This window comes from Astyanax mexicanus, chromosome 22 (assembly GCF_023375975.1).
Source record: "Astyanax mexicanus isolate ESR-SI-001 chromosome 22, AstMex3_surface, whole genome shotgun sequence".
Lineage (NCBI taxonomy): Eukaryota > Metazoa > Chordata > Actinopteri > Characiformes > Acestrorhamphidae > Astyanax > Astyanax mexicanus.
In genome coordinates, this window is record NC_064429.1 from 20,498,961 (window position 1) to 20,522,380 (window position 23,420).

Sequence of the window (23,420 nt, forward strand, 5' to 3'; positions counted from 1 at the left end):
TAGAGAGCTTCAGACGCTTATCTGCGTGATTTAATTGACTGCAGAAGTAATATGATAATGGCAAACTGCCAACCGTGATAAGAAATGGCCGGGATCCCGTAACTTGATTGACTGAAACTGAAAGTAAATGAGGATTTAATTGCAGTTTCTGTTTGTGTTTTACAGAGAGAATCCAGAATCTAGAGATTAAATCAATAAAGAGTAATCCAAATACTTAAAATTTAAATTATTCTTTAAAATATTAGTTTTTCAAGTGGTTCTTTGAGAGAGCCATAGAAGAACTTTTTTAAAATAAAGGACCATTTAAGGGAGCTGTGTAAATTAAAGGTGAATTAAAGCTAAATCTCTGGCCCACAAATGTGGTTAAATTTAGGAGACCACTTCAGTTTCTGAATCTGTTTCTCTGATTTTACTATTTATAAGTATGCTTGAGTAAAATGAACATGTTGTTTTATTCTATAAACTACAGACAACATTTCTCCCAAATTCCAAATAAAAATATTGCAATTTAGAGCATTTATTTGCAGAAAATGAGAAATGGCTGAAATATCAACAAAAAAGATGCAGAGCTTTCAGACCTCAAATAATGCATAGAAATCAAGTTCATATTCATAAAGTTTTAAGAGTTCAGCAATCAATATTTGGTGGAATAACCCTGGTTTTTAATCACAGTTTTCATGCATCTTGGCATGTTCTCCTCCACCAGTCTCACACACTGTTTTTGGATAACTAAGCAGTTCAGCTTGGTTTGATGGCTTGTGATCATCCATCTTACTCTTTACATCTTTACTCTATTGTTTTAATTGAACTAACTAATGACAAACTTTTATTTCTTGTTTCAGAGGAGGAGATCAGTAACATGAGAAAAGAACTGGAGAAATATGGTATTCAGATGCCCGCCTTCAGCAAAATAGGTGGCATCCTGGCCAATGAGCTTTCAGTGGATGAAGCTGCATGTAAGTGACAAATTGTTAAAAAGGCTATCAATGCTTATAATTTCATTTTTAAGCCACTTACATTTTTTTCCTGTACAAGTACAATTTTGACACATATGCAAATGTGATGACATAGTAAAAAAGACTGATTAAAGTGGAATTACATGCCAACAAGCTGTTTGGGAGGAATGTCTTTTCTGAGTTATAATCATAAGCATAAACCCTTTTTGGGATGAGTACGCAGAAATACACCTCATGTGCACTGTTAAGAATGGCCTGTTTCTCCTCCAAAGGTCCTGGTAACCTTGCAAGATACATGGGATCATTAACTCTTTGAATTATCATGACATTTTTAATCAGAATCTTGTGACCTCTGCCCAAAAGCTGAACATGGGTCATCACTGGGTCTTTCAGCAAGATAATGACTCTAAACATGTGACAAAACCTACTCAAAAATGGTTCACAAGGCACAAAATCAAGCTGGCCATCTCATTCCCCAGACCTCAACCCAATAGAAAAGCTGTGGGGTGAGCTGAAGAGGAGAGTGCAGAATAGAAGACCAGGACTCTGGATGATTTAGAGAGGTTGTGTAAAGAGAAGTGGTAGAAGATCCCTCTTTCTTTATTCTCCCATCTTGTGAAGAGTTATAGGAGAAGATTAAGTGCTGTCTTTTTGGCAAAAAAAGGAGGTTGTACAAAGTACAAACACCAGGAGTGCCAATAATTGTGGCACACATGATTTGATTTAAAATATATTTTTCTTAATGTGTGATTTGTTCCCCCAAATAAAGACACTAGGTTTTGTTACATGTTTAGAGTCTTTATCTTGCTGAAAGACCCATTGATGACCCATGTTCAGCTTTTGGGCAGAAGCCACAAGATTCTGATTAAAAATGTCATGATAATTCAAAAAGTTCATGATCCCATGTATCCTTACAAGGTTACCAGGACCTTTGGAGGAGAAACATTCTTAACAGTGTGCATGAGGTGTTTTTCTGCGTACTCATCCTTAGTGATATGGCAAAAAGCGATTACCTTTAAGGCTACCTTCATAAAGGGTTTATAAATAGTTTACAATTCATTTATTAATGGTTAGTAATTAGGTTGTAAATGCCTTAAAAATTAATTAACATTAATAATCAGTTAAAACACATACATAGAAAGGACAACAATGACCTGTTGTTTGCCAAATAGTAAACCCACAGCCGTCTATATTGTCGCCGTTTCTAATTATGTGTTATGACTGATTATAAATGATTTTAATGCATTTACAACCTAATTAGTAACCATTAATAAAGTAATTGTAAACCATTTATAAACCCTTTATAAAGGTACCGTTATTTTAAAGTGGTACCATTAAAGCTTATAATTAAAGTTTTGAATATTATATTTAAAAAAAAGAGTTTATAAGATACCAAAAACACTTCTTAACCAGGGGTGATAATAATTATGGAGGGTGCTGTATCAAACAATTAGACATTTTCATAAAATGCTGCTATTAAATAAATATATTTCCTAATTTTCTGTTACAGTACATGCTGCTGTATTTGCCATTAACGAGGCCATAGACAGAGGCCAGGCTGAGGGCACCATGACTGCACTGCAGAATCCAAACGCCATGCTGAGGAACACCCAGGTGGAGCTGGCCAACGACTATCAGGACACACTGAGTCAGGCCAAGAGGAGAAAAGAGGCCCTGGCCTCTGGGCGGGTAAGCCACGTGACTCTTGACCCTGTTTCAAATGTGGTCAAGTTTGCTCAGTACCTTGTATACTCATATTCATGACTAAGGGCGGAAGCACGTCCCACATTTCCTGCATGCTTATTCTGTGCATCACAGCTGCTTATCATCACTGGAGGATGTACTGAAGTTTGTGCAGGAAGTCAGACAAATGTTGCTTTACTTTGTTTAGGCCATGGAATTATACAGTATATACTGTAAATAGAGCAACAGCTGGTCCAGTGGGTCCCACATAAGAGACTAGAGAGTGGACCCTAAACTTTCATCTGCTCAATGTGGCGCAGTTAGTGGAGAAAATGTGTGTAAATGTACATTTCTATTTACATTCTGTTATTATTGCTAGTGCTTCATGTTAGGGGTGTGCCATATTGTGGTGTGCGTATTGTATCATACGCAATAATATCGCCAAATTATTTTGAACGATATTATACCCTGAAATATAGTGCCATATCACCCACCCCTAATTATCACATCAGGGTAATACTTTTTTGCCGTTTTCATCAAAAGATAAATTTGCACTGTTCTCATTTTCAGTTACATATCTCCTAGAGACAGTTTATATCTGTCCTGTATCATTTATTTTACTTTAATCCTGGATATATGCAGATATTTGAAGTTTATTATTATTAGTATCATGACATTCTGGATCATTGACTTCTTTTACAAATCTGACAAATTTCTTGTATTTGTTAATATCTCAGTTAAGGGTGTGCCATATCATATCGTATGCAATAATACAATTTAATTTCATTAATTAATTTATTTTTTTAATTTAGTGTTTTGTCATATTGCCAAGAGTATCGTTATCATAAAAATACCATGAAATATTGCAATATTATTTTAGGTCCATATCACTCACCCCTAGCACTCACAAACCCACCCTCACCACTCTCCCTTAAAAAAACTGTACACAAATTTAAATCAGACAAAGAAGTTATTCTGCAATTTTTCAGTAGATAAGAAGGTAAAACTATTGGTTTAATAAAAAAAAATCCTTCCAAAGCTGCATTCTCCATTATCTGGTCTAATTTAAATAGCTAAAAGCAGGAAGCTACTCTCAAACTCAGTAAAGATTTTTCATGTCATATGCTCACACTGGGCAATAAAATCCCACCATTTTTTTCACCTTATTCTCTCACTTGATCCTGCACCTAAATCTACTCTTTACTTTGGAAAAAAAAAACAATATACATGTGAATTTACTACACAAAACCAACAAAAATCAACAAGCTCAACCTAAACATGTTAATAAATTAAATAAATAAATTAACTTCTTATCATCTTAATAAATAACTTCACATCTTAAATTACATTTGCTGAACTATCTGTCTTACTTTTCAAGATAGAAAAAAAGAATTCCTGTATATCTGCGGCCCACGGGTTAAAAAAAACACTGAGCTAGTAAATAGTCAAGTATACTCATTCAATTCAATATGTGCACTTTTGTTCTTATAGTTTTTAATCAATCATTTTCCTGTGAAATGATAACAGATGGGATGGTGAATATTATTATAATATTGTGTATCAGGGTGACATTTAATTTCGAGAGGTTGTGACGTAATGAAACAAGTAAATACTGCCCAATTTATATCCAGCCCTAACTGTGATTTATTGGCTTATTTGCATAAGACAAAGAAACACTCTACAGCAATTAATAACAATGGACTGTGAAGCTGTGTGTGTGCCTCTATAGTGTGTATTGTATCTATAAACTAGTGTAGCTTTATTGTACTGTAGTGTAATTTCTCACATCTGGCTTAATGTCCCTGCGTAATGCTTCTCTTCTGTTTCTGCTGCATCAGCTAAACTATGAAAAATAATTTAAGCATCTCCCTCACAAGGACAAAATGCTGAAAACTACACTGTACAGCTGCTTACGGCACACCAGAGAATGAGTCCCTCAGCTGTGTGAACCGGGGTTAAGCATTAAAGCACAGAGAGAATTATTCATGATGTACTACAGTCAGAATTACAAGAGCATCTGTGTACAGCGCTGAGAAACGAACAGCGCAAACACAGCAGATTTTCCGGAGGGATGTACAAAAAACAGCTAATTTAGGTTTACACTCTTCTCCCTAGAGCCTCCTACAAGGTCAAGCATTCCTGCATCCGCAGAATCAGCAGAATTTAGGCCTAGAAATAACACAACCCCCCCAAACTACTAATGTCCTGTAACATTGTGACTTTGCTAACTAACCTGGAATGAGAATCCCAGAAGAGATCTGATTTATTAGTTTTTTGGGAAAGTCATGAACGTCATACTGTCTGATATAAATTGGGATTTGTAAACTTACTATATGACTATATATGCAAAGGTTTCAAAAGTATTCCCATGCATTACTAAGGTAGAAGTATAGATACTAAGGTTTAAAATACTTCTGTAAAAGTTGAAGTATCAACTCAAGCTTTTTACTCTTTAAGTGAAAGTGTAAAAGTACTGGTTTCAAATCTACTTAAAGTATAAAAGTAAAAGTAATGTAAGGGGAAAAAATGTCATTAAGGATAAAAGCTTAGGTTATATCACAGGAGCCTATAGTGCACTAAGCAAATAGGAGTAACATGGCTATTTTTAAAATTATATGTAATAGAAATTTTAGATAATTGTGTAAAAATATAAGGAGAAGAAAAAAAGTACTGGTAACCAAAATTTCTACTTAACTAAGGAAACAAATGTGGAAAAAAAACAAGAGACAACTTAAAAAAAAAAAATTTGCTTTCTTTTTTTTTTTTTTTACCAAATTGGAAAGAGGAAGATGGATTATCACAAGCCACCAAACCAAGCTAAACTGCTTACATGTTTGCACCAAGAATGGCCTAAAGTTATCCAAAATCAGTGTGTAAGACTGGTGGAGGAGAACATGCCAAAACTGTGATTAAAAACCAGGGTTATTCCACCAAATACTGATTTTTTTTTTAACATGAACTTGATTTCTTTGCATTATTAGATATCTGAAAGTTTTTTTGTTATTTCAGCCATTTCTCATTTTGTGCAAATAAATGCTTTAAATGACAATATTTTTATTTGAAATTTGGGAGAAATGTTGTCTGTAGTTTATAGAATAAAACAACAATGTTCATTTTACTCAAACATATACCTATAAATAGCAAAATCATAGAAACTGATTCAGAAACTGAGGGGTCTCTTAATTTCTTTCCAGAGCTGTATATGCTTGATATAGAGATTCTGGATGTTTTTTAAATTTGAAATGATTCTAATTAAAGCTATTACCACTGGTTAGCACTAGTTAATTTCTGTTTTCTGTGTTTGTGTGTGTCCAGCGCTCATCCATTGCAACTGAAGAGAGAGACGTGTATGAGGAGTTACTGACGCAGCAGGAGATCCAGAGCAGTGTGGACGGGGTCAACAGTGAGTGCAGAAGATATCTGCACAATTTCTGAATTGCAACTTCTGAAGTCTGCAGCACTGATGCATTCAGACTGCAGTAATGTTAGAATGCATCAGTGCTGCAGACTTCAGAAGTTGCAATTCAGAAATTGTTACAATGAAAACAGTTTGAAATTATTATAATTACTTAGTTGTAAATAATGCACAAATAAAATAATTAATTTAATAAGTTCATCATCTCATTTTGGAGCATTTTTATTGGTGCATTTCTCTTGAAATTCATATTCTTGGAAATAAAACAGTCACTGGCTTGTAGAGCTGCACAATATATTGTTTCAGCATCGCCATTGCAGTGTGCACCTGCGCAATAGGACATGGACATGCAATGTTACTAGCAGCTCAAATCTGAAATCTGGTAAAAAAAAAAAAACTTTATTTTTTATAATCCTCAGTGCGCCTTATAATCCAGTGAGCCTTATGTATGTATTTTATCAGTCAGGTGATAAGGAGCAGTAAAGCCACTCTGTTGAAGTACAGCGTTATACAGGAGCTTCAGTGAAGTTTCTCCAGCACCAAGAGTAGAGCAGTATTAGCATTAGCCGCTAACCATGCTAAACTCTATCTCTTTTGTCATTTAGAGGCAAGTATATTGGACTGTAGCCTGCGTGTTTACCATGTTAAAACAAGCTACATGGGACGAACCGGGGGCTGATATTGCCTTGGCTTACCGGAACACTTAGAGTTCCTCAATGTAGTGCTGTCGTGAAGCTATCGCTAGCGGTTAGCCGCTAATGCTAATGCTACTGCTACTGCTCCCAGCCTTAGTGGAAATCTGGAAATCTAAGCTTACTGTAAGTAAACAGAAGTGCTTTACACACCCAAATAAACAGTTTTCATGAGAGAAATCTGTGTAGTAACATCTAGCACTCGTTTGACCTAAGAAAATGTTTTTTTTTTTTAAGAATTACAGTTTTGTTTACTTAACTTGGTTTAGCTTCACAGCTCATGCCCCCCAGCAACAAGACCCTTCTGAATTAAAAGGAAGACCCTTCTGAATTAAAACACCCTTGTTCCTTACTAGTGTTGCATAATGCACCTTATAATCTGGTGCGCCTTATAGTGCGAAAAATAAGGTATTTTAAGGAACAACAAAATCATGTTATCAGGGCATATTTTCAGAACCTTAAGTTAGGTAACATGGTAACAAATTTGTATTTATTCTATGCATTCTGGCATCGCTGCAGGTGTAATGTGGCTATGTACTGGACAGTTTTCCAAAATTACTGTAATCATGTCTCTGTAGCACTCATCGCCTTGCAGAAGGTAAACCAGGCCATCGATACCCAGGATACAGACGCTCTCCTGGCTGCTCTCAGGTTACCTGCCCTGGGCATTCTCGGAGTCTCAGAGGCCAATTCCCAGTGGTACCTCGAGCACTTCACATCCTACAGGGAACACAAATCCAAGGTGAGTCCCAAAGATGAAAGGTGACAAGTGAAATAAATGCAATTTAATTTATTTAACAATATCTGCAGGTTTAGTGATATGGAGCAGATTCTCGTTCCTCTTTGACATGAACTTTTTTTTTTTTAAGAAAAACTTTTTGGGGAGCTTATGGGTTCTGTTTATGTATATTAATCATTAGAATATGTCTCCCTGACCTCTCTACACCCCAGAAATTGGTTTGCTGCCTTAAAGCAACAGTGTGCTACAGGAATACTTAAATATTCAAGTTTCTCTCTGCAGGATGTTGGTGCTGCAGCTCATTTGGAGAAGGACGAGATTCAGAGGGCCGTGAGCTCCTGCAACGACTTCGCTGAAGCTGAGAAACGAAGTATGCATCCTATCCGACTTCACGTAACTGTCTGTAGGAGTGGCATTCGGATTGTTTCTCATATGTAGAAATAAAGGAGTTTTTACATGTTGCAATGAGACATTACTCAGCAAAAGAGCTTTGATAATGTTTTTGATTAGTTGCCCAGAAACTACTGATTGAAACGACATCTGGGTTTTATGTTAGACTCCAGAGACTCTCCAGAGAGAGTGTGTGTAATGAGGCGTGACACAGCAATGCAGCAAATCAGATCATGCAGTCATGATTTTGAAAACTGCAGGCTTTCCACATTTAAACACTTTTGCTGCTAGTTCTGAAACATAAACATATATTTTTTAGGTTGCAATATTTAAAAATCTAGAAATTTTTACCTGAAATTACAAGTTGTCGATAATCCAGCATGTGAATAATGCTCTCTGTGTATCAAGGATTCTATATAGGATTATATACATTACTAGAATATAAATGATACTAGATCCTAGGTAAATATTAGAGGTGGGTGATATTGGTTTAAAATAATATCACAATATTATATCCTTGACGATATGAGAAAATATATATATAAAAAAAAATCAAGAATATACTACTGCAACAAAAATGTATAAATATAACAGTATAAACAAAACAAAAGTGCATCATATCTAGTGCATGCATATAAAAAGCAAAATTAGGTACAATAATTACAAAACAAATGTAAAATATACTTCATTCAAGAATATCATGATATCACAATATAGTGTTTTTTTATTATGGAACATTTTTGGCAATATTATTGTGTACAATATGAAATGGCCTAGTAGATACATTATAATAAAAATAAGAATTGTTAAAAGTAATATGATGCTGAAACAACATATTGCACAGCCCTAAGCTACACTAAGTATAAAAAGGCACATCTTTGATTATATTTGCTTTTTTGTTGCTGTTCTTGTTGTTAGTGGTGGTTTTCTTTAGAACCATCTAGGTTTTTCGAAATATTTGTAAAATTCTAATTAAAAGGAATGTAAAGAAAATTGGCAAACCAAAATTAAGTCAAAACCTAAGATTAGATTTAATAATATACCTGAAGTATTTATAAATAGCTGCTTTTTAATATAATTATTTCAGTATTTAAATCACTTAATTAAGAACATTGATAATAAAACATAAATGTCAGTAATATGTTCCTATGCAAGAAAAAATAATGTATTTAATTTTGACCAATGTTATTCTTTTCATTAACACAGAGCAGGAGGCCGTGGCTGCAATCAACGCTGCCATCCGGCGTGGAGTTCCAGAAGAGACAGTAGATGAACTCATGAACCCAGAGGCTCAGCTGCCCATCATCTACCCCACTGCTGCCAACCTGTACCAGTCTGAACTCTTCAGCCTGCAGAATGGCTCAAAGGTCAGTTTTTACATTGACTGATATTTTTATATATTAATGATACACAAAGCTTTTTAGTAGTAGCAGCAAAAAGGTCCTTAAAGTTTAAAAAACAATATTTATGAATTTCATATTATAATAACTATATTGCTTTTATATGAGAGTCAATTTGCAAGTTAAAAAAAGCCTATTTGTGAGAACTTTATACCATTCTATACCATTATAGGTAAAATATTATGTGCATCCAAATACAGCTCTGACAAAAAAGAAACCACTTCAATTTGTGAATCAGTTTCTCTGATTTTCCTATTTATAGGTTTATGTTTGAGTGAAATGAACATTGTTGTTTTATTCTAGAAACTACAGACAACATTTCTCCCAAATTCCAAATAAAAATATTCTAATTTAAAGCATTTATTTGCAGAAAAAGAGAAATGGCTGAAATAAAAAAGATGTAGAGCTTTTAGACCTTAAATAATGCAAAAAAAAACAAGTCCATAGTCATAAAGTTTTAAGAGTTCAGAAATCAATATTTGGTGGAATAACGCTGGTTTTTAATCACAGTTTTCATGCATCTTTGCATGTTCTCCTCCACCAGTCTTACACACTGCTTTTGGATAACTTTATGCCACTCCTGGTGCAAAAATTCAAGCAGTTCAGTTTGGTTTGATGGCTTGTGATCATCCATCTTCCTCTTAATTATGTTCCAGAGGTTTTCAATTTGGTAAAATCAAAGAAACTCATCATTTTTAAGTGCTCTCTTATTTTTTCCAGAGCTGTATATTGTCACAACAGAGCAAAAAAATATGGATCTTAACAAATAATATTATCAGCGAAGAAAACAACCTTTTTATCCTTTAGTGGAGTTTGAAGTCATTTTGGAGCATGTCTGTTGGTCGTAAAACATTAAATACTGAAACACACCTTTTTAGTCTTCAGAGGGGTTATGGGTGAGAGTTATTATTAAAAATATGTGGAGAAAGTCACTGAAAATGAGAATCTAATTTTCTTTATCTCCTTTTTTTAATGTCTGTGAGCTCATCATCACACTTTTTTATGTCAGAAAAAGGCAGGTCTGAGCCACGAGGAGCTGTGTGTTGCCGTGGAGATGCTCACAGCAGTAGCAATCTTAAACGAGGTGCTGGACACTAAGGACTCTGTGGCCGTTTCTGAGCAGCTTTCAGACTCTCCGTTAGGATTCAGCAACATCGACCATGACAACATGCAGAGGTATGCATGACCCTGAAACCATGCAAGCACTGACCGTTACTTTATACTTTACTCAGATACTGACGATGAGTAAAATCTGGTCAAATATTTATCAGATTTGATCAGAGCACTGACCTATAGAATCAGATTCTGACACTCCAAGGCTGTTTACAGCTTGTATAAATGTGTTTTTGGTGTCCAGATCATGTTGGTAATAAATATTGAGGCTCATGATTTGTTGACAAAGTTAAAAGCTTTTTGATCAACTTGGAAAAACTTTAACATTAATTACTTTTTTATGTTTAACTTTTCACAGATATGCTGATACTCTCATAAACCTTAGAGCTGAGTCTCTTGCTCAGGGACAGGAGTTTCTCACCTGGAACGATGTTCAGAAGAGCATCGACACTGTCAACTTTCAGGTTCATGAGGAGCATGAAAGTAAGTACCCGGGACTTTGACATCAGTAAAACGTTGGAATCTAATATTGGATAGATGCTAGATTTATTTTTTTTTAGAAAAACTGGTTCAAAACCTAATCGGGTACACATTAAATTATGGTTTCTTAACATATCGACTCAAAAACAGCAAAATAACATCGTCACATCGAGCTGATGTTGTGATTCCGACATTTATCAGACATTGGGTTTTGATTAACATAACTCACAACTAAATCTTAATATTTCATGTCAATTTGATGCAAGGATGAGATATTTAGGTGATGTTGGATTTTAGTTCAAATAAAACTTAACATTATGATGAAAAACAAAAAAAAAACTAATGATGTGAGAATGTCATGTTGAGCTGACAATAAGATTCCGACATTTACCAGATGTTGGGTTTTAATTAACATCACTTACAACTAATGGTGGTTGCTTTTTTTAACGTCAATCTTAGATAAGGATGTGATGTTTTTGTGATGTTGGATATTGGTTACTTAACATTTTGACTAAAAACAACCAGACGTTTATCGTGGGTTTTGGTGAACTTAACTCACAAGTAAATGTTGTATTTTACTTCAGTTTGACCTGAGGATGTGATGTTTTGGGGATGTTGTAATTTTGGTTACTTAATAATACAAATCAAAAACAACAAAATAGTAATGTTGAATGATGGTAGATTGTCACATTGAGCTGATGTTAAGATTACATTGTTTACCAGATGTTGGTTTTTGGTTAAAATAAGTCACACCTAAATGTTGGTGTTTGACGTCAATTTGATGCAACAATGTGATATTTAGCTGAGAATCTCACATCAAGTTGAAGTTAAGATTCTGACATTTACCAGATGTTGAATTTTTTTGTCTTTATATCTTACAACGAAATGCTAGTATTTTAAGTCTATTTAAGATCAGGATGTGATGTTTTGGTGACTTTGGATTTGGACTTTGGATAACTTAACATTATGACACATAAACAACAAAATATTAATGCCTAATGGTGTTGGAATGCCACATCAAGCTGACATTAAGATGCCTTAATTTACCAGACGTTGGGTTTTAGGTAACTTAACTTACAACTAAATGTTGGTATTTTACATCAATTCGATATAGGAATGTGATATAGATATAAGAATCTATTTGCATACTGGGTGTGTCCAACAGTTTCTGACTAACACTCACCATCAGTGTGTAGTGATTTCCCCTGGGCTACCTTAGAAATAAATCAAGTTCCCATTTAGTTGTAATAACTTGATGTTTTAATTTATGCTAAATCAAGTTTTTATTCCACATTACTTAATACATTTGAGCAAACCGGCTGCTTTAAAAAAGTTAAGTAAACTTAACTTACCCGGTCTTAAAGTATAACAAAAATACAAAAGAAAAAACGTTAAATCAACTTCCCCTTTAGTTGTAATAATTAGATTTTTTAAGTCATGCTAACTTAAATTTTCATTGCCCATTACTTAACATTTTTAAGGCAACCGGTTTCCTCAATTTGTTTTAAGTAAATTCAACTTATCCAGGCTTACAGTACGGATATCATCGTCTATTGACTTTGACATCTAGCTGAGCAAGGATTCACTGCAGACATATCCCAGCTGGCTGCTGGTGTAGACAGAATGCAGGTTGTGATGTTGAAAAAAGCAGAATATCGTAGGTTATGGGCTCTTTAGATTCTTGAATATTACACTGGAGACTGGAGAGTTAAACTTTAACAATTTATTGAACACAGTACATTTAAAAATGAACACTTTACTCCCCCGTTTTGCTTAGTCTGTTGTGAACAGAGGACATTTTTAACACCCAGTTCCAGTTTAAACATGTGTTACCTCAGTCATGATCATGATGTACCGGTATGTGTTACTGCAGGGGTCATTGCCATTGCTGAGATCAACGAGGCCCTGAACTCTGGAGATCCAGAGAAGACCCTCGCTGCTCTTCTCCTCCCCACAGCCAAAATACAGGGAGTTAACCTGGATACAGCCAAACACTACCACGACCTGCTGCTGCACACCAAAGAGCTTATCTGCAAGGTACTGGCATATCGCCATCTCATTTCTTCACTATCCACTGCTGTGTCTGCTGTTGTTTTTACTTTTCAGTTTGGTGCTGATCCAAACACACGTAGCAACTTAGTTACCTCATTTTTTATCTGTAATCATTTTATTTTAAGGATTTAAAATTAGGGTTTTATTAAGGTCTTGTTCTTTGTTAATTAACACCTGAATTCAACATTTGTAAAAATGTATTTACTATTTATTAAGCTTTATGTTTTAGGAATGCAGTTAATCTGGAAACCTTTTACGCAAATTAAGCATGTGACAAAAATGACCGAGCCTGGTGATGAATTAGTAGTTTTATTTTTAATGATATAACTCAGTAACTCTTACGTGTTGAAGGTGGAATATGGAGCTAGACTAGCGTTTAATTTCTCCAGGTGTAAAACAACAATACATTATTATTACAATCCCCTTCTCAAAAATACAGTTAAGTACCAGCATTAAGAAATGTATTAATATTTTATTCCATGATTTATTCACAGAATTAATACAATTATTTTTTATGGGATTGGCATCAATAAGAAGTGTTTCTTTCAGTATTTCAGTATTATTCACACTTCTTAAATACCCAATATCAAAAGCTTAATCTTAAGGAAGAAAAAAAATGTGATTAATTGTAATAATTCACAGAACTCTGTTGTGATTAATTAGATTTTTTAATCACATATGTAATATATTTTAGTTTTTACAAAAAAAGTACTATGCATTTGTGAAACGTTGACTCATTTGTTACAAGTTGACTTGTAACAAACTTGTTTGATGCTTTTTAGTTTCTCATTAGTGAAAAGTAGAACCTCTCCTCCAAACATGGATCACCTCTATCTTGAACACACATTAACCAAAAAGTGCTGCCACTTTCGATTAATCTAACTATTATTATTGATTGCCACATGTCAGGTGTCCAGTTTTTTTTTTCTAGTCCATTAAACCCTTAAAAAAACAAGACCTAAAAAAATCCTATATTTTTTGTGTTCCTTAAAATAAAATGTTACATTGATGTTAACTTTCATTTTATTTAGAATATATTTGTTTTGAGAATCTCGGATAGTAAATTATATTAAAAACAGAATGGTATGCATATGTGCTGGAGGCAGATGTTTTGTCATGTGCTTTGCCCATTCATGTCCCAGGATGATTTAAAATTACAGTCAGCATGAGTGGGTTTTGACTGGAATGTTCTTTCCAAAGCTTAGCTGAGCTTGCTGTTGAGGTTGTTTTGGCAGTATATATCTTATATATTAAATAAAATATATTTATTTTAAACAAGATTCTTACAGTAATGAAAAAACTGGAAAACAGGATTGTGGAAACAGCAATTTCCAGATCTGGATACATTTTGGAAAAATAAAAATACCCAGGAAGTTTTCGAAAAGTCAGTAAATTTTCTCTTTTTCTGTTTAGCGAATGAGAAAAGTTATTTTGGTTTAAAAAAATAATTTAATATTTCTGCAAATCCATTACACATTAGCTAGCCACGTTTTTTTTTATTTAATTACAATTGATTTTAGGCTACTATGGATGGATTTTTAGTTGTATTTTCTATATCTGCACTAGGGGTGGGCGATATGGCTCTAAAATAATATCACGATTTTTCTTGGTATTTTCACGATAACGATACTTTTGGCGATATGACAAAACACAAATATTTGGAATTGTATTATTGCATTCAATATGATTATGGCTAATTGAGCTATTTAAAAAAGAATAATTTTATTAGATTTGTAACAGAATCAATGATCCAGAATGTCATGATACTAGTAATGCACTCCAAATATCTCCATATATCCAGGATTAAAGTAAAATAAATGATACTGGACAGATAATCTGTGCCTAGTAGATATATAATGGGAAATAAGAACAATGTGAATTTTTATTTTGCTAAAAATGGCAAAAAAGTAGTATTTTGATGTGATAATTAGGGGTGGGTGATATGGCACAATATTTCAGGGTATAATAATGTTCACAATATTAAATTTTTTTGGCGATATTATCACGTACGATACGATATGGCACACCCCTAATCTGCACTAATGTTTTAAAGATTGTAGGCAAAGACATGGAAAAGTCTGGAAAATGTATTGGATAAAAAGTGTATGAACCCTGTTTAAAAATTACACATGCAGACAGTTCAGTCCTAGTAACTGTAGCCTCTTTTTCTACAGCTATTTCTTTTGTAATGTGTGCAGCATGTGGATTTGCATTTTTTTGTTGAAAAATAGTGATAGTGATAGTGAAACTCCGTAAATATGTCTGTAAACATTGCTGTAATGTAACGCTATTGACTTGTTCCCAAAACCTTTTGTGACTGTAATCTTACTACGTCATTTGTTTAAGTGCCTCTGAAACTAGACAAACAACTTGCTCTGTTTTTTAGTATCTTTCAGTCACTTTTTCCAGGAGACAAACTTGGGTATAACAAAAACATCAACATCCGCAAGCCATTGTTCTGCTCTAGCTGCACCAGGGGTTCCCCATGATTCCTTTGTAGATAACAGATTATTCCACTTCCCAGGACCCCTTTGGTTCAAGCAGTAGCTGAAGTTCTTGGGGAAAAGCTCGCTAAGGAGATAAATTCCACTCGGGAATTGGCGGTCTTTGTTATGAAGTAGGAGAGGAAGGGGTCCAGACAGCTGTGAAAGCAGCAGAGACATACAGCCACGCTGAAGTAAATATAGAAGTCGTCCTGCTGGCTTGTGTACAGTCTTATATAGTGTATCAAGTGGACGGCATTACCTGGAGTGTAGCACAGTAAAAATATGGTAAATACCAATGTGCACGCCTTGATGTAAAGCGCCCAATCGCAGCTAGACCTGCTTAGCTGGTACACAATGGATCCATAGGCGAATATGATGACCGCAAAGGGAAACACAAAACCCAAACAAATGAGGCACAGCCTGTATGGAATCAAGTAGTTGTAGGGTTCATCTTTATAAGGTAGAAAATCGTGGCACGTGGTGATTCCCACATTGGTGAGGTCATAACTCTGACGGACGAGGAGTTCCGGAGCCATGGCCGTGACGAAGACCACCCACACCGTCAGGCTCGCCAAGATGGTGCAAGATCTTTTAGATAGTCCTCTGTACAAGAACGGGTGGACCACAGCCAAGTAGCGCAGCATGCTGATGCACATGTGGGCATGGATGGAACAGTAGATGTTCCCATAAAAGCAGGCGGTAACCAGCTTGCAGGCAAGTTCTCCAAACACCCAGCTGTTGCCATTCAGATGGTAGTGGACTTTCAGAGTCAGGGACACCAACAGGAGAAGGTCTGAAACAGCAAGGCTTATGTAGAGGGTCGCACTGGACAGGTTTAAGGTCTTACCGCTGAGACACGCCAGTACCAGGCAGTTCGAAGGGATTCCGACTAGAATAGCGACCACATAAGCCACCGGGATGATCCTGGTGCTGAGGGTTCCTGCTGTGTAGTTCAGTATGTGATGGTTGGAGATGTCAAGTTCATGTGGGAGTGGGATATATTCTTGTGAGGAGTTAATATTAAAGGTAATATTTGCAGATCTTGTCCCACTAAAAGTTTTTAGAAAAACATTCTTCGTTTTTTTGGTCTTGTTATCTGTTAAAATAGACAAAAAAAATATGAACATCACTCAAGAAACTCAAAACTAATATCTCAGACATTACTAATTTGGTATTTTTTTGGAAAAAATAAAATGCAACATAATGGAAAATGCAAATAAAAAGATTTATTCCAACACAGGCAGTATGAACCAAAGATATTTCATGTTGTGTGTGGTTGTTAATATCTATCCATTCCTCTGTTTTAGGCCTGCAAAACCAAAAGAAGTTAGGACTGTAAAGAATTTACCTCTTTTTAATCTTTATATTCTTTCTTACAACACTTTAGAAAGATGTTCCGGCAAAAAAAAGATACTAAATGCTGATTTGTTTAAGGTGTTATTTTGTCCCATTCTTCCTGCAAACACTTCTTAACAACTATATGGATCGTCAAAATTCTCCTCCACACATTTTCTATTGGCATGTTTCAGGACTGCAGGCAGGCCAGTCCAATACCTGTACCCTATTCGTCCACTGCCAATGTATATTATACCACAGTTAGTTCTGACCCTGCTGTGTGATTGGCTGAAAGGTGTTCTATGAGTGCCGTTATCAGCCGGTAATGCACTTTAATCTAAGCTCTCCATGTATTACTCTGCCACATACAGGTAACCTAGCAACAATACAGCGCTTACAAGCCAAACAGCGCAGCTACAAATGAAGCAGCACTGGAACTATTTTAACTCGTGGAGTGTTTATAACCAAACAGATCATATTTTCTCATCCTCCTTAACTCAAAATCTTTCAATAAACATCAATAACGAAGCTGTGGTATAATCGCAATAATACACTTGAGGTTCTTGCTATAACGTGTAATATTGGCACTACTGTGCTGATCTACAGCACTCGGCACAGCAGTGCCAATATTACACATTATAGCAATCCCTCTTATGTGTTATTGTTTTAATATGCAGTGTATGGTTTTGCATTGTCTTTTTGAAAAAATGCAGTGACATCCCTGGAAAAGATGATATTTTGAAGGCAGCATATGTTGTTCTATGATTTGAATCTGAATCACATGGCATCTATTTCTTAAAAAAAATCTGGAATACTGATTTGTTTGACCACAGTTTACGTTTCTGCTGGGACAAAGTTTATTATAGGTGTCTCTGAGCCCAGAGAAGCTGACACTGCTACCAAATTATGAAATAATCATGTTAGCGCCAGTTGAAATTATTTAGTTTGTTTTTGCCTCACTACTAACTAAAAATAAAGTTTATTAGACAAAACATGAAATATCTTGAGCTCTTATCATCTGCAATTGAATAAAAATCAAAGTAAATGTTAGAGGCACTGCTTTTTTACATACATTTTCCATAATGTAACAACATTTTTTATTTCAGTCTAGATATTTATATTAGATACATTTAGTCTAATTACAGTTTTAAGAGGTTTTTAAGAATAAATAGCCATATAAAGTAACGTACTTACGTGCCGATTGAAGTGAGTCACTGAGGACAATTATGATGAAGAGGACCAGAAGCAGTCTGAACATGTTTGTCTCTCTCCTCAGTTCTTTTCATTTAGAGATGTATTTTTTATTTTTCTTTGATGAAAAGATCTTGTTGAGTCCTGGTTGAGGACATCTTTAAATGAAAGAAGAAGGAAATGGAGATGGTCTGAAGAAGTAAAGTTCCAGTAATCTTCATGATAGCACAGGCTCTGTGTGTTGAGTGTGCTGCTTCCTGTTGAGGCTTGTAGGACACTGTGCTGTGAATTCCTCCCTCTGTTTAACATGTCAGGATACAATTTAGCATTGTGGGTGGAGACCACAGCTAACAGGCTTCTGATGACTTTTGCGTACAGGGTTCATTTTCCTTCCACTGCTTCTGCTTCCTGTAGGATTACAGTCATACAGTGAAGGAAATAATTATTTGATTCTTTGCTGATTTTGTAAGTTTGCCTGCTGACAAAGACATGAACTCTTTGTCATACTTTGTCATACTGGGTGTGTCTCATAAATCTTTAATTTTAAGGGTAGGTTCATTTTAATAGTGAAAGAAATCCAGATAAATATATATATAAATAAATTATATAAATTTCTTTGCATTTTGCAGAGAGAAATAAGTATTTCTCTTATTTATACAATGTGATTTTCTGGATTTTATTTGTGATATTTTGTCTCTCACTGTTAAATTAACCCACACTTACATTTATAGACTGTTTATAGACTGTTTTTGTAAATGTAAAACTTTTATGATCAATCTAATATTTTGAATATGTAGTTATGGGAGTCTGGAAATGAATTTTGGGTTCCTAAAAACAGTTTGAGGTAAAAAAAAAAAATGTTTATCTTTCAAGTTCTTGCCTAATTTTGTGGCTAAATAGAAGAGTTAGTCACAGGGACAGTGCTCATTTAAGGCTCCTATATTAAAATTGATAAAAAAAAAGATTGTGTTCTACAAAACAGATGACCCGAAAGCCAGTTTAGCCATGCTGTTCTACCCACACCTATCATAAACATACAACTTTAACCATGCCTTTTAGTCACACCTTTAGCTAGGTAGCTACCTCAGCAGTCCCTTTAGGTCATTAGCTACCTCAGCAGTGACATTCATATCATAAGCGTTCCCCAGCAGCGCAATTTTAGTTATAAATTTCACTCAGCAGTGCCATTCCAATAGTAACTTTAGCCAAGCTTTTTTAGTCCCACTTAGCTAGCTAGCTAGCTCAGTAGTGCCATTTTAATCATAAACATACCACAGTAGTACAATTTTAGTCATACATTTTGCTCAGCAGTGTCATTCCAATCATAACTTTAGCCATGCTTTTTTAGTCACACATTTAGCCAGCTAGCTACCTCACCAGTGCCATTCTAATGATAAACATACCAAAGTAGTGCAATTTTAGTCATATATTTAGCTCAACAGTGCCATTCCAATCATAACTTAATTTATATTAGATACATTTATTGTATTACAGTTTTAAGAGGTTTTTAATAAACAATAGCCATATGAAGTAAAGTACTTACGTGCCGATTGAAGTGAGTTAAAATTATGAAGTGAGAACAATTATAAAGAAGAGGACCAGAAGCAGTCTAAACATAGCTAGCTATTTCAGCAGTGCCATTCTTATCATAATCATACTGCAGTGTGATTTTAGTCATAAATTTAGCTCAGCAGTTCCATTCCAATCATGCATTTACATCTGCCATGCTTTTCTAGTAATATATTCAGCTAGCTAGCTCAGCAGTACTGTTTTTGTAAAAAAAAACTTAAGCAGGGCCACTCATGTAAAATGTAGCTTGCTAGCTAACTTGTCATTTTCACAGAAAAACATATGGTTAGTCTTTTGGCAAACAAAGTTAGCTAGCTGGCTAACTTTTCTTTTGTATTCATTATGAATCACCAAGCCAGTTTTTAAATTAGTCATTCAGCTCATCTGTAGAAAAAAAAAGAATTACTGGAAGGAGTGAGCTGAGTCTGATGGAACTTTTGTTTTAATTACATTTATTTAACATACTAAAAAACATTTAGACTGGGAGTGAATAAGAGTGATTGGAGTGATTTTACAGTTCTTCAACACATCTGTTGTGATCTTTTAGATCTAGTAGTCTTTAAGTATAATTGCTGCCCCCCTGAGTGTAAAGGCGTGTACAGCAGCACAGATTATTTCAGTTTCTGTTTTGGTAATTGGTGAGAATGTCAGTCAGAATGGAATGCTGTAATTGTGAGTTCTGTGGGTTTTCTTAGTAACTCTGTGAACATTAAATGTGTGTGAAGTCTGTGCTGTCTGTGTTTAATGATCTAATAAATTCAGATTGTTTTTGAAAGCTCTGTTCAACCCTTTCTTCAGGTCTGTTCCCATGAAGAGGAAGAAACGGTATTAATCAACTTTGAGATGATGTTGCTAGTAGATGTTTTAGTCTGCTGTGCTTGTGTTACTTTTATTTTTTACAGCATTATCTCTACAGTAACATTTCTTATAGAGTTCTTGGAACAGCCTTTTAGTGGTATTGATGTCATAAGAAGCTTATTTTGTAATGTACAGAGTAAGACATTTTATATACCTAATGTGATGTACCTTATTTTAAGGACAGTATATAAAAATTGCTTGATATATCTGTGTAGATAAAAATTATATAAATGAAAATAATAAATTAATGTATTTGTTTATACATGTAAAATGTAAGTCAAAATGTAATACATAATTTAAAATACAATTGTTTAAATATGTTTAATAAATAATCTGTTTGGGGTGGGTTGTTTGCAGTTTACAGGTTTATATACTGAAAACAAGTATTCACTATGTCGATCTGTGACTTTTTTATCACTTATGTTAGTTTTACACGCTTATGCTTGTGTTAAGTGATCAGTGCTGTATGATTTCTGTGTTGTTCACCTGAGCACTGTTACTGTGTATGTGTAACTGTATGTATGTGTGTGTGTGTGTGTGTGTGTGTGTGTATTTGAGTGAATTAACGCTCTTATTGACTCAGTGGTGTGTTTTGTTATTACAGAGATCAGGGGATGAGTCTGCAGTTCTGTGGCTGGATCAGATCCAAGAGGCAATACACGCTGCCAACCAGGACCAGGAAGATGCTCTGAAATGTATGAGTAAATGTTGATTGCATGCGTGTCGTACATGTATCTTCATGTCTTACACTAAATCAGTATCACACTGTAAGCCTGGATAAGTTACATTTACTTAAAAAAAGTTAAATAGTGGGGAATGAAAACTTGAGTTCTTACTACTAAATGGGAAGTTGATATAACTTTTTTTATTTTTTGTTATACCAATTCATTTGTCCAAAAATTCTACTTAGTATCTTGTGTTCCAAATAAAATAAATATGTTTATTTCTTTTTACTTTTCTTTGAATTCCATTTTACTTAAATATTTATTTTATAAATATTCACACTGAAAGCTTGGAAAAGATGAATTTAGAGGTCAGACAGTTAATCATAATATTTGATCTACAAATTTACCTAAGGTAGCCCCGGGGGGAGTGACTACACACTGAGGCTATGTTACTTAAATAAAATGAAAGAAGAATGTATACAAATCTATTTTATTCACCTGACCATAACATTCAAGAAGAACTAATATGCAAAACCTATATAACTATAAAACATGATTATATATAGCAAAAAAATAAAAATTAATGAAATTAACTTACAATTTACATATAGTAACTAGTCTAACTAACTCAAAAATTGTAAGACAACATAACTTAAAAAAGTACACATATTTTTGAATAAATGCAAATAAACATAAATACAGATAAAAGGGACATGTACATCCCTTTTTGAAGAAAGTAGTTCATATCCCGTATAGTTTCAAATTTCTCCTGGATTTCGCCAGCCAATATGTGGATGTGTTCAATTCCATCACCAGCTTACCTGATTTACCATCATTAAGCCTTGATTTACCAAACCAGCTGTTGATGTGACAATTAAACAATAATACCAGACTCCCATGAGGCAAGTTTACTCAGCGTGAAGCTCGTTCGGCCATTTAAGAATCATCTTAGTGCCCCCCTGTCTGTTTAAGGGTTAATTGCTGCCAAATCCTAACTGAGTTGAGTGATCTGTGTTTGCTTGCAGTGGCTGAGGCAGTGGCAGACGTTAACAGAGCGATAGCTGCAGGAGATGAGGAGGAAACACTGGCAGCTCTACAGAATCCAAACGCAGGACTGAGAGGAGTTCTGCCTGAATGTGCTCACACCTACCAGACTAAACTAGCACAGCTACAGGATCAACACATGGAACAAGGTAATGTTTTTACAACCGTATCACTTTAAAGGACTGTAGAGAGCAAATATTACCACCGTATTAGTAAGTTCTGTCACATCAACACCATTATAACGCCCTGTAACCTTGTATTTTTGCTATTTTTTGTATTACACCTCTTGAAAATATTTGCTTACATTTCACAATGCACAGACTACTGGAAATGATTTGTAATTGCTTTAAATTTAAATATATATTTGTATTTTTACTTAATTGTACAGACATTTTTTCTCATATATTTTGTTATATACAGCTCTGGAAAAAAATAATAAACCACTTCAGTTTCTGAATCAGTTTCCCTCTAAACTACGGACAACATTTCTCCCAAATTCCAAATAAAAATATTGCCATTTAGAGCATTTATTTGCAAGAAATAAGAAATAACTGAAATAACAAAAAAGACGCAGAGTTTTCAGACCTGAAATAATGCAAAGAATACAAGTTCATATTTATAAAGAGTTCAGAAATCTATATTTGGTGGAATAACCCTGTTTTTTAATCACAGTTTTCATGCATCTTGGCATGTTCTCCTCCACCAGTCTTACAAAAAATTGCCAGCAGTTCAGCTTGGTTTGATGACTTGTGATCATCCATCTTCTTCTTGATTATATTTCAGAGGTTTTCACTTTGGTAAAATCAAAGAAACTCATCATTTTTGAGTGCTCTCTTCTTTTTCAGAGCTGTTTTTGTATTTGAATGGTAAATATGTTTTCAGAATGAGAGTTTAAACCCAATGAAAGACATTCCACTAGTGGTTCACACACCAGTAGGAATTCAGTGGTTTCTCACTATTGTGCTGAGCAGTACAATACAGTGTATTGTTCTCTTGCCCTTTTCCATAGGGAATAGTGGCAGTCTGTGGGTGAAGCACAGAATCAAGGATAAGTATGACTATTTCTATAATCTGGAAACCAAAGAAGGAACATGGGAAGAACCTGAAAACTTTGTCCATGACAGCTCACAGCTCACTAAAGAGAACATTCAGGTAGGTCACTACCAATACCATCTCCTATATTCATTTATATTCATTATGTTTTTGGTGCTATTTATAAACATGCGCTGTCCATTGTGTGAAAGTTTAATGATGAATAAAACAATATACGTGGTCAAATACATACAGCACATAACATTTTGATCAGTAAAGTTACTCTTTTTGGTCAGTTCAGAAATGTTTTAACACTTGCA

The 23,420-nt window shown here is 34.7% G+C and overlaps 2 protein-coding genes across 4 annotated transcripts in view; one reads left to right on the plus strand and one right to left on the minus strand.

Moving 5' to 3' along the window:
* iqgap2 (IQ motif containing GTPase activating protein 2) overlaps window positions 1-23,420 on the plus strand; it is a 102,291-nt gene that overhangs the window by 43,069 nt on the left and 35,802 nt on the right. For 2 of the 3 annotated variants that reach the window (XM_049470784.1, XM_049470783.1), the window contains exons 7-19: window positions 843-956; window positions 2,467-2,645; window positions 5,955-6,042; window positions 7,325-7,488; window positions 7,768-7,855; window positions 9,082-9,242; window positions 10,285-10,451; window positions 10,747-10,871; window positions 12,742-12,905; window positions 20,300-20,326; window positions 20,964-21,054; window positions 22,050-22,217; window positions 23,078-23,220. In XM_049470784.1, coding sequence (XP_049326741.1) covers window positions 843-956; window positions 2,467-2,645; window positions 5,955-6,042; window positions 7,325-7,488; window positions 7,768-7,855; window positions 9,082-9,242; window positions 10,285-10,451; window positions 10,747-10,871; window positions 12,742-12,905; window positions 20,300-20,326; window positions 20,964-21,054; window positions 22,050-22,217; window positions 23,078-23,220 — 1,679 coding nt within the window. The remainder of the gene's footprint in view (window positions 1-842; window positions 957-2,466; window positions 2,646-5,954; window positions 6,043-7,324; window positions 7,489-7,767; window positions 7,856-9,081; window positions 9,243-10,284; window positions 10,452-10,746; window positions 10,872-12,741; window positions 12,906-20,299; window positions 20,327-20,963; window positions 21,055-22,049; window positions 22,218-23,077; window positions 23,221-23,420) is intronic. The other variant, XM_022667552.2, reaches the window with a different exon arrangement.
* On the minus strand, window positions 14,185-18,217 carry f2rl2 (coagulation factor II (thrombin) receptor-like 2). Its single transcript, XM_007258304.4, has 2 exons — window positions 17,936-18,217; window positions 14,185-16,502 (listed from the first exon to the last, which is right to left on the minus strand). The coding sequence occupies exons 1-2, from the start codon at window positions 17,997-17,999 to the stop codon at window positions 15,457-15,459; spliced, it is 1,110 nt and encodes a 369-aa protein (XP_007258366.2). The 5' UTR covers window positions 18,000-18,217; the 3' UTR covers window positions 14,185-15,456.

What these genes read in the sequence shown, in the direction of transcription:
- f2rl2 (XM_007258304.4), bottom strand. Translation starts at nt 17,999, where the DNA reads ATGTTCAGACTGCTTCTGGTCCTCTTCATCATAATTGTCCTCAGTGAC. An exon ending in TGACTCACTTCAATCGGCAC is followed by an intron (nt 16,503 to 17,935) that starts GTAAGTACGTTA and finishes CTATTTTAACAG; the next exon opens with ATAACAAGACCAAAAAAACG.